This window comes from Zea mays, chromosome 2, assembly GCF_902167145.1.
Source record: "Zea mays cultivar B73 chromosome 2, Zm-B73-REFERENCE-NAM-5.0, whole genome shotgun sequence".
Taxonomy (NCBI): domain Eukaryota; kingdom Viridiplantae; phylum Streptophyta; class Magnoliopsida; order Poales; family Poaceae; genus Zea; species Zea mays.
This window is the reverse complement of record NC_050097.1, coordinates 136,132,665-136,143,806: the sequence shown is the minus strand read 5'-3', so window position 1 is coordinate 136,143,806 and position 11,142 is coordinate 136,132,665. Positions and strand designations below refer to the sequence as shown.

Below are 11,142 nucleotides of genomic sequence, written 5' to 3'. Positions count from 1 at the left end.
GTATCTCGGTTCCTTTCGCTCCTTCTAAGCCGTTTTTCAACTATGACTTGTTCAATACTTTTCTATGTGCGACGAGAGCATCGTCTAGCTAGGGCTACAGCATTCTGTGACTCCACTATCTCTACTCCTTTAAGTTACGAGTTTCGACTGTTGTGCGTCACACGCAAAGCGCTTATGGTTATTCCCCTCCCCTAGATAAGGCTTATCTAGGTCTATATAATCTACCAGTTTAACTTTTCAAAATTCACCCAACCAAATCACCCCCACACCCATAACTTACACTAAATCCACCAAACAAATTGCACATAGACTTAACACATCATCAAAACCAACGGTTTAGATCGCTGGATAATTCCTCTCCCTTACTCACTCAAATCCAATAGACAATATTATTTGGATCATCCCTTATCCCTCCCCGTGACCTCGCTGCCCCCAGCTGCCCCCTCCCCCCGCATCCTTGGTGTCGCCGTCGACCTCCCCCTCCCCTCTCTCAGATCGTAGCGTTAGCATGAGTTATATGTTAGTCTCACCAAGGACAAAACTAATACCTCTATAAATCGCTCACATTCCTATCGTTCCTATCTCTTCGTGCATCAGATGCAGAAGAAAACGAGATGTTGGAGGCCTGCAGAGGAGTTTGGTCACCGCTAGTGGCGTGGTGGGGTGGGTAGGCACACGCTTTTCGCTATTTTGGGTGTCTTGTTTGTTCGATTTGGAACGAGCAGACGCGAAAGACATCCTCTCCCTTTATTTTTTTCTTTTAGGGTTAGTTTGGGAACTCTATTTTCCCAAGGGATTCCTATTTGTCCAAAAGAAAATGAACTAATTTCCCTCGAAAAAATAGGGTTCTCAACTAGCCCTTACATGTTGTTTTTGCTTGTGATTTTCCGAACGGTAGTAGTTTTGGCTTCTGTGGTTCGTTCTTGCTTGTGTTGACTTTCCTCACATGAAAAATAAATGGAGATGGATTGGTGGGAAAAAGTGGCAGCTTTGGCTCAGATTTGGCGAGATGCATCAAAACATTTTCCTTCGTTTTTGGGTGTTTTATTTTTGTGCTCCTACACCTACCAGATGTTATTCACTCTGATATGATGATATTCATTTATGATCAAAACACATATGAGTAATGAGTAGTAGGGGCATATCCTGAATGTGCCTGATAGACAAAAAATTTTCATGAAAATAAAGATATTAAATTTGACTGGACTTGACACTTTATTTTTTGTTTTCTGAGAAAGAAAAAAATGCTTAGAAATGCATCTAATCTACGAGTTCATAAGAGATAATTATTCTCTTTAATAAACTTTTGTGTCGTGCAGGGCACAATACGATTCTATCTTTCGCTTCATCAGAAAAAATCTGGGACGAAAGGATTCGAACCTCCGAGTAACGGGACCAAAACCCGCTGCCTTACCACTTGGCCACGCCCCATGTCATTTTGTTTTATGAAACACTAATAAACACTATTATTTTTATATATTATTCGTCAATCCCACTTCAATTACCTAAAAAATGAGGGATATTTTCATCCCCGGCGATGTGTGGCTTAACAGCCAAGGGAGAGAAGGAAGCGCTCTGGATTCTGGATCATGTTTAGTTTTAATTGTTGGCAAAGAATTTGTGAGGCATTGAAGTTGATGATAATATATATATATATTGTTTATTTTCATTTAACCGTTGTGCACTAATGTTTTATCGAATATATAATATATGTCGTCACAACGCAGATGCATTTTACTAGTTTTTATGTATTAAACCTTATGGACTAGGAGATTTTGGCAACAACCCAATACCACATGGAAAATCTAGTTCTCTGCTTTCTCTTTCTTGCTTGCTTGCACTATTTTTATGTATTATATTCTAGCTTTGTGGTTGTGTTCTAGTTGACTCAGTGACAACAAAGATTGCATGGGTTTATTTCTTGCTCCTAAAGACATTCCTAGTGTTAAGCTTTGCAAGAACTTGTTTAGCTTAATGGTTCTAAGAAGTCAGTGTGTTTTTAGTAAACTTAGCGCCTTTTTGGTAAAGCTTCTCCTATAGATTCTCTGTGGAAACTAATTCTGAGAGAAGTGATTCTCTAAGGCCCCGTTTGTTTCCTTTCATTTTGAGGAATTGGAATCCTACTAATGGAATAGACTATTTTTTTAGAATGTGACATTCCACCACTTTCCAAAGTTATCATATAAGTCTATCCCAAATTCATGTGGTGAGAGATGGAAATTGATTCTATAGATTTACATGCTATTTTTCCGATGCACAACTTATAGCACACTCTTCTACTTGCTTCGCTATAACATAAATGTAGTATATAACTATCTCCCTTATATGATTTAGGATAATATATAAATATATTACATATATAAACTTAATTAGTTTGGTCTAAATTATAATTATTAAAATGGAATTCAATTCCAACGAAACAAACGGGGCCTAACTGAAAATATCTGTATGATTCTCGATGATAACCTCTATATTTATAATGATTGTGTGCATGGAATGAGTCAGTAAAACCTTCTTTTTGAGCTCTCAACCCTCGAGTTCAATCCAACCAACATATAGAATCACTTTTCACATTTTTTTTCTAGAGCTACAGTCTAGAAGCTGCTCTAAGAGCTATATCAAAAAAAAACCTTAGATTGCTAGTGGAGGTTTAGAATATAGATAGGATAAAGTTATCGTTTCAATTTTTACTAGCCCAATCACTAACCCTAATGCCATGTTGGGGACACGCACGCGCTACTCTTTCATATACCAATGCTGCAATGCAGCTTATGCAGGATAAAGCTTCTAGCTGCTATTTCGAATGCATTTCGAATTTGTGTACCCGTAAGTTCTGAGCTAAATCCAGACAATCCGCCCTGAGCAAGAAACTTTCTATTAGGGCTTGTTTGGGTAAACCAAAAACCGTCTTCAACACATAAACCTTGTGTTGTGGTACCTGAATATTTGACTGAACAGTGCGCACGTCAATCTTTCCTGGAAACGATTGTGTGCGCGCACGTGCACGAACAACAACACACCAATATCAAATCTTTCCTGTGCATCATATTTCATGCATACACCATTAACCAAAAATACAATCTGTGGGGGTGTGGGGGCGGGCACAATCAATAATATATCATCAATCTAAATTCTAATTTCATGCATACACCACAATGAATGTTAGATCATAGAAGGTTGAAGAATGTTGTAAAGGCTTTAAAACTCCAGATAAAACGCAACATTTCAGAAGTCATGATGTTCATAACGGCTATCGCCGAAGCTTGAAGAATGGAGCAAGTAAAGAGGTATCACGCTGTCAGATAGGTCAGTAGAACATCACTGCTAGCGTTACCCGTTCCTGAAGGCAAACAGAAGCAAAATTAGAACATGATGCAAAGGTTCTGGGACTACTGATGCAGTCAAGCAAATGTTCGTCACAGAAAAGTGTGCACATGAGGCCTACCTCGAAAGCGGCTCAATTTTTGAACTCGATACAAGATCTTCCAGTTCATCTCTGATTGCATGGTGGCAACATTTGTATTGCTCCTGCAGAGCAGAAAAGTCACTTGGGAAACTAAATGGAAACACTTGTAATAAATCTGCTAATGTGTTGCTGTTCAGAATTGCTTGATCAAAGGGTAATGTAATTTGACTCCCCTAGTGATCAGAATATCCCAACACCCATAGACCCCTCTTGCAAAGCAACTGCTTGAAGCATACTGCAATTACCAAGCAAAAGAATATCTATCTGATGAGGATATCAATCCTTCGGATGCACCCGCTGATCGACCAACCATTAAGCAATGATCCGAGCTCCAATGCAACAATTAAATTTAGAGGTGAACTCATTCCTAATCGATCATTTTCATAGTTTTAATAATAGATTGCTACCTAATGATGTTATCTCTGTTATACTTGAAAAAAATGTATGGAGGTGGGGAAGACCAACTGGAGGCCTAGTCAACCTCAAGTTCAAGTCTACATCGGTCTTTACGACCAACCTATAGTACAACAGATGCTAGAACAAAGTTTTCGAAGATAAATCCATCAGCTAATTAATGTTTTTGGTTTGAGGTCCACCTAAGTCAATGGGAATAATCGAAACAAGTCAGCGTCCAAAATTTATTAGGATGTTGTGTCATTGTCTTTTGTCCGTTGGGCCGCGTATCGTCTTATAGCTTGTTAGGGGACACATCTAAGGGAAGTGACCTCTGATTACATATCATCTGACTAATCGTGATTAGTCGCAATTAGCCGGTCTAATCGGTTGTTAGTGCTCGATAAGGGGTAACGATTCGATCAGGGTAGCTGATCGTCCTTATCATCCGCCTAATCGCGATTTATAGCGATTAATCGCCGTGTTGGGCGATCAGCCGATAAGCCTGGTAGTCCAAAAGGCATTTTAGGCTTAAATGCTGTCTGGGGGAGGCCAAAGGACGCCCAATCCCTTCAGATACAGCCTGGGTAGACGCGAGCAGTCAGCCAGTCCTTTAAATGCTGTCTGGGAGGCCAAAAGCCATTTTAGTCTTAAAACAGCAGATGAGCAGCAGCAGCCTTCTCCGCCATTTTAGTCGCGAAAAACAGCAGCTGAGCAGTCTTCGTAGTAGAACACAAGGTCTGCACTTTTCGCGACACACTGATATACCTACAGCAGCAGCCTTGTGTTCTTCGTATTTCTTAAGATAAAAGTCTCCGTAGAAGGTGAGAAGTCCAACCGAAGATGAGCAGCTCTTCTGAAGGTATGGATGTTGTGCTGCTTTTGCCTGTTCTTCACTCTTTGTTCTCTGCTCTCTCCCCCCCCCCCCCCCCCCCCCCTCTGTTCTTCATTCCTCTTTGTTCAGCAAGGTCTGGACTCTGGACCAGTCAAGAAGGCATCCAAGCTGAAAATATTATCCTCTCTACAGAGTTTGGTATAGTGTTGAGTTCTGTCTACGAGTTTTGGAATAAACTTGTTGTTGTGCTGTTATGGACTATTTAAGTATTTATACTGCTGCAAGCCTCTATACTATATAATTATATATCTATATATAGTGTTATATATGACTATATGTCTATATATATATCATATATGTCCTGGAATACACAGGATGACCAGGGGGACGATTAGGGTCGATCAGGGGCGACTAATCGCCCTGATCGACGCCTAATTGCGACTAATCGCCTGATCGCACAGTGGCTTCGATCAGGCGATCTGAAAACTATGGAAGTGACGACCCTCAGACTTTATATTCAATAGCCACCGCTCATGTTAGGATTTGAGTTTTTATTTTAGATCAGTCTATCATCGAACAGTCATGCATTTTGATTTCTTGCTTGTGTTTTTCACTTTGCAAATAGGGATTAGTCGTCTTGACGAGGTCAACCAGATTAGTGACACGATGGATAATCAGAGGAGTTGCGGTGCAAAGGTTGCAGGGTTCAGAACCTTTAATCTCAAGCTAGATCGGTGTGCCAAAACCAGAGTTATCATGAACCTGACAAAAAATCAGGAACTTCATACCCATGACTACCTACCACCTACAACAGGAAAACCCACATTTATATATAACAAATAATTTTGTACCAATTCTAAAATTATAGCTAAAGTTCAGATTTAGAGTATAATTCTGAGCAACCATGCATTCACTAGCACTCACTAATTATAGTACAGCAGAAAAAAGGTAAAAAACACCATCATGGGAGCAGACACTTTCTGAAGTCTTTTGGTAAGCAAGTACTGACAACACTATATGGAAGCTACTCTGTGCAAGTGGGGATTATGTAACTAGGCCCCAGAGCAAAAAAAATGAAGAAAGATCAATCATACCTCTGTTTGGACCATTCCAGGTCGCTGTGATCTAAATTTTTTGACAGTTTCAACAAGATCAGCAGCCCCCTGTTCTCCAAGTAAAATCCTCTCTATTGTATTATGGATGGTGGTATAAGCACCTGTTCTTCCAATGCCTGCGCTGCAAGGGAAAGCAATTTTACTGAGATAGTGAATAAGTTATAACCATATAGGGAAGGTCCCACCAGAAAGTGAAACATTTAAAAAAATCTCCAAAAAGTGTAACATTGAATTCATAATTTCAATTAAACCTGCAATGTGCAACTATTGGCCTCTCTCTTGGAATGTGATACAATCTTTTTAGAATTCTTCTTACATCAGCACTGCTGTTTGGCACCCCATGGTCAGGCCACTCCGGATACTCAATGTGGAGAAGAGATCGCACTTCATCTGACTACAACACAAAGAACCACAGACAGGAGAAAATTCAATGATATAACCCTTCAGAAAAAAATTCAAGAATTCCACTACGAGAAGATGATAAGCCTATAGGGAAAGGTGAATAAAAGAAGAGACAATGTGAGGAAATAAGAGAACTCATGGAAGAAACTGAGGTGAAAACTACCGGCCAAGAGTCTGCAGGATCTCAATTTGACATCTCACTGAGCAATAATACAATATATGGTGGCCAGGAAATGCTATCTCAACATGAATTGGCATCTGATCTCACTAACTAATTACACTTACAAGGTCACATTGCAATGCGACTGTCTGGCTAATTTGCCTATGATAGGTAAAGGCCCAAAAATATTAAACCAAAACCTTCATTACCACATAAGTATGCATGAACACCCTAGGTTGACCAGACAGTAATCCATGATTAATATAAACTACACATCTAAGCCCCTGTTTGGGACAGCTCCAGCTTCAAGAAATTTGGTGGAGTTGCTGTAGCATGCCATTAGGTGCTCCAGAAAAAATCGTGGAGCTAGAGCTGTAAGCCTTTAGAAGACATTTGAAGAAGTCATTTTGTTTATTATTTAGATTAAAAATATTTTTAAAACTATTTAAATTGATATTATAAAGTACAGCTCTGCACTGGAACTGGAACCTGGAGCCATCCCAAACACCCCTAATTCAACCAGATTACCCAAAGTCTTTCCTGGAGAAGGGAAATGCTTATGCACTGCTACAAGCTCCTCCAAAAGCAGAACTCAAGTCTGTCTTTCTATGTTTATTGGTACAAGATTAAATCTTCGTCTTGAAATGTATGCACTATAATAGTATAATGTAAAGTACAGAATAGTAGACTCCATGGAGAACCTGCTTATCATACACTTTACCTAGAACAGAAAGCATGTAAACAACCTTATATATATTCACCTCATCCTGTCGAATCTCCACACCACGCAACAATAACTGACCATCTTTCCTGAACTTTGTGATCTTAATGGTAAATTTTCCAAAAACAGCCTGTCCCTTGCTCAATGGTAGATACTCATCACACTGTAATTATTCGAACGTGGATACTATTTAAAATTATATTATCAATTAAGAGGAAATAGCTAATAAATTTCAAGTTCAAAAACAAGATTATGTTGTATCTTAGCACCTTAAGACCATCAAATTTGGTGAGCATAACAATCACAGGACAGTGGTTCTCATATACCATCTGCCAAAAATCCTCAATTGTATTGGCAAGTGGTCCTTGAGTAGAAATGAACTTCGTTAGATTTCTGCCAGCAATCTGCAAAGTTTATATGACACAAGTCAGACAATGATTGGAGTTACTAGACCAAAAATGAAACATGCGTAAAAAAACAAATACGAAGAAAGATGCCAATTTGACCTCTATATGGCTGGCATTGATGTAATCATTGCCTGTTGAAGACTCTAACTGTACCCTGCTTTGATCAACTACAGAAAAGAAATCAAGTTAAACAAAATTAATGATTTGATACCGGATCTTCCTATCTACACCTGCAACCCTGTACAAGTTCATGGGCTTACATGGCAACACATCAGTATAGCGGTTTCTTCCCCTATTTTCTTGTTTCCGAGCAACACTAAATTTTTGCACTGACTGAAGCTCTGTTCTTATATCCTGAAAATAAGGTTGTTTGGCTTAGTCCAAAGAAATATACTATGACCATTAACTTGTAAAGCTTTACAACAACAACAACAAAAATCTTGCTTTGACAATTTGGAAGAAATGAAAAAAAAACAAATCGTGGGGGATGTTGTTGGTGTGTGTTGTATCTCTAAAACTTCTATTTTAGTGAAGCAATACATAGCTCTCTTGCATATTCGAGAAAACAAAATGAAAGGAATGGAAGTGTGATTTCTTGGTACTTTGAATTAACCCCCAAAAAAGCATTAAGAAGTTCTATCTCTTTCACCGAAATAAATTCACATAATGAGTTTACGCACTTGCAACAGCAATGTGCTAACAGCAAATAATTCTGCTGTTTATACAGAATTTAGTATTAGCTGGAATCAGTTCTACCTCAAGAACATCTCCTTCTAATTCAAATGATTAGAAGATCAATTTACATGAAGTAAGCAAGAAGCATGGGGACTATGGAATCATGTCTCGAAAGCGAAGCTATGAACAATGAGAAAAACTGGTTCGCAGAAGAGGACAGACAGGGAGTATAGTTAGAGCAGGTTTTGCAATTGTTTGCCTAAGTGCTACTTTGACTGAAGCAGTATTGTGAAGCTACAAGCATCTACTCATCCAATACGTTTTGCTGGTCTAAATCTTAGGTTCGAAGTGAAGATAATGTTACACGCTATGTTATGATGCAGTTCAGGAAAGCCAAAGGCCCAAGACTTATCATTGTAATCAACTAATCGTCATGTCCAAGACTTATCATTGTTATCAACTAAACGTTGTGTCCAAGACTTATCATTATGTCTGTATAGTGTACATCATAGCCTACCTAGACGCTTCACATAGAAGTAATCTACACAGGTCTAAGAGCATCTCCAACAATTCGTCAACATGATGTCTTAAATTAAAATATATGGCACCCTCTCGAGTACCTCAAATATACTACACCGCAGTGTGCTGCTCTATAATCTAGATTTGACCCTTTACTGTTGGAGCAGAATATTTTGTTGATGCCCTGAATTCTATAAATTATACTCATTTTCAAATTATAGAGCATTTTTATAGGTCACGCTGTTGGAGGTGGGAGATCTCACAGCGAGAACATATCTAATGCACATGAAAGATTGGTGCACATATTAAATCATCACCACTCATTTTAGATCTAATGTCTCTGGTTGTTTGGTATATTTTGCTAAAAACACCCTCCAAAGTGGTGGTGTGTAGTGGTGGAAGGTGTTATTTGTAAATTGAATGATCAACCAGAGACGTTAGATCTAAAATGAGTGGTGATGATTTAATATGTGCACCATGTGCACCCATCTTCTATGTGCACTAGATATGTCCTCTCTCACAGCAGGCTCATGGAAATAAACAAAATTCGCCCTCTGGGTTCTTTTGGCACACCAATTCTGCTGGGATCCTCAGCTCATGGTAATGCAGTTAATTAAGGTTTACTCATGTCCCCTTTTTAAAGTAGAACTGAAGAAATGATGTACATACAGTAGCTAGGAAATCCTAATTTTGGCGCACAATTCCCTCAGTGACAAGAGGCGGGCGGAAGAGGGGAGATATAGATATACCGGGAGGCTACGAAACTCCTTGGTAAGCGTGGCGGGCTTCCCGACCTTCTTGTCGAGCGCCTTCAGCGCCTGCTTGCAGAGCCTCACCTCGTCGGCCGTGAGCAGCTTGGGGGGCGGGTCAGCGTCCGGGTCGAGCGGGTCAAACTCCGCCGCCGGCAGAGAAAGAGGAGGCGGAGTCGACGAGCGGCGGCGAGGGGCGGGGCCCCTGCCACCCCTCAGCGGCGTGTTCCCCGTGGCTTCGGTCTCGCGGCGGCGGCGCTTGGAGGCGTGGATGGTCGGGGGTGAGGGGGAGCTGGCGGGAGAGGCCGCGGGGGGAGTCGTCGGGGTCGCCGTGGCGGACGGTTTAAATAAAGCGGACGGCAGCAGGCCGCGGAAGTGGATGGGTTGGAATTCTCTGTGGTGATATGGGGTGGAAGATTTGACTTCGGAGGCAAGAAGACGACGGGTGGGTGACGCTGACGGCGACGAGAGCCGCGGGTGACGCTCGCTCGCTCTAGATCCGACGCGGAGCAGGTGGCCAGGCGCCGGCGGCGCGCGGGAAGGGACAGCACCAGCAGCGGGCTCGTCCTCGTTTTGAAATGGTGGCTTCTGCTCGCGGTTGCACGGGAGGGGAACCGGGGTGAATGGAATGGCGGACTCGACGGCGACTCGGCGAGGCGAGAGCCGAGAGGATACACGCAACGGAAAAGTAAAGCCGCTCACTGGATTCGAAACCGCCAGCAGTGGTGGGCCCAGGCCTACCATCAATGTCATGGTCTATGCACCTAGGCTATTTTCAATTGACGTTCTTTTTTATTTGTTGTGCTTTATTTTTATTTATTTATCGTGTTTTATTTTTTTATTTGTGGCGTTTTATTTTTAAAATAAACTTGCTGATGTAGCAAGGTATTTAATAAGATATTCGAGAACGAAAGTAGTATTCATTAATAATATAATATATAGAAATCTTTGTTGGTGTGACAAGGTATTTAATAGGAGTGAGAATTAATTGTATCTTAAGTAAGATACTTTTTTGACACAATATCTTAGGTTATGGTAAAAAAATGTTTGAGTCCATTCTTATCGACACAACATCACAACAATTAAATAGTTAAAACATATGCGTATGATACTGTTGGGGCCTTCTATGCCGAAGATCACTTGCCTAACCATTTTACTTCGACACAAGCTAGTGTGTTTTAGGAATATCTCTACTAATGGACGAAGCCAACCTTCGGCCAGGAAGACGTGCAGAGTAGCTTCGCACATGACGATCACTTGAAACTCGAAGATTAACGAGTGCACTTCAGAAATGTTCTTATAGGAGTACGAAGCCAAGCTTCGACAGAGAGCGACATACAAAAACACTTCATCTATATGCAAGCGGTAAAGACAGTGGCCGAAGACAGCAGCTTCAGCCAAATACTGAAAGAAAGAAGCAACTGAATGACGAAGGCTGGGACTCGTGGAGTCAAGGACGAAGAAAAGTACGTTGTTGCCCCTAAGTTGTTTGTAAATGACTTATGTAAAATTGGATGGATATTATTGTAAATCCATACTAGGTCAGTTCATCTCCCCTATAAATAAATGAACAGTACCTCGCATAAAGTACCTTTAGCTAGGTGCTACAGCTTCGCATAACTCAGCCTCTGAAACACCTTCGCGCTATCTTGCATCAAGAAGCCGAAGGTATGATTGTAAGCTTGTTTTGTATGAGAAGA

The 11,142-nt window shown here is 40.7% G+C and overlaps 1 protein-coding gene across 8 annotated transcripts; it reads right to left on the bottom strand.

The window, feature by feature from the left end:
- Positions 1–3,013: 3,013 nt before the first annotated feature.
- On the bottom strand, positions 3,014–10,397 carry LOC100382937 (uncharacterized). 8 transcript variants are annotated; one of them, XR_002266973.3, is made up of 9 exons: positions 9,443–10,397; positions 7,760–7,853; positions 7,599–7,666; positions 7,362–7,496; positions 7,118–7,255; positions 6,061–6,203; positions 5,789–5,925; positions 3,446–3,528; positions 3,014–3,340 (listed from the first exon to the last, which is right to left on the bottom strand). XR_002266973.3 is itself a non-coding variant. In XM_020547869.3 (9 exons), exons 1-9 carry the CDS (start codon positions 10,193–10,195, stop codon positions 3,331–3,333), a joined length of 1,566 nt encoding a protein of 521 aa, XP_020403458.1. In that variant the 5' UTR covers positions 10,196–10,397; the 3' UTR covers positions 3,014–3,330. The 8 variants fall into 8 exon arrangements, 2 of the variants coding, with proteins under 2 accessions (XP_020403458.1, NP_001169094.2); XR_002266975.3 differs by having other exon boundaries at positions 5,789–5,930; positions 6,126–6,203; XR_002266974.3 differs by having other exon boundaries at positions 6,126–6,203.
- Positions 10,398–11,142: the final 745 nt, after the last annotated feature.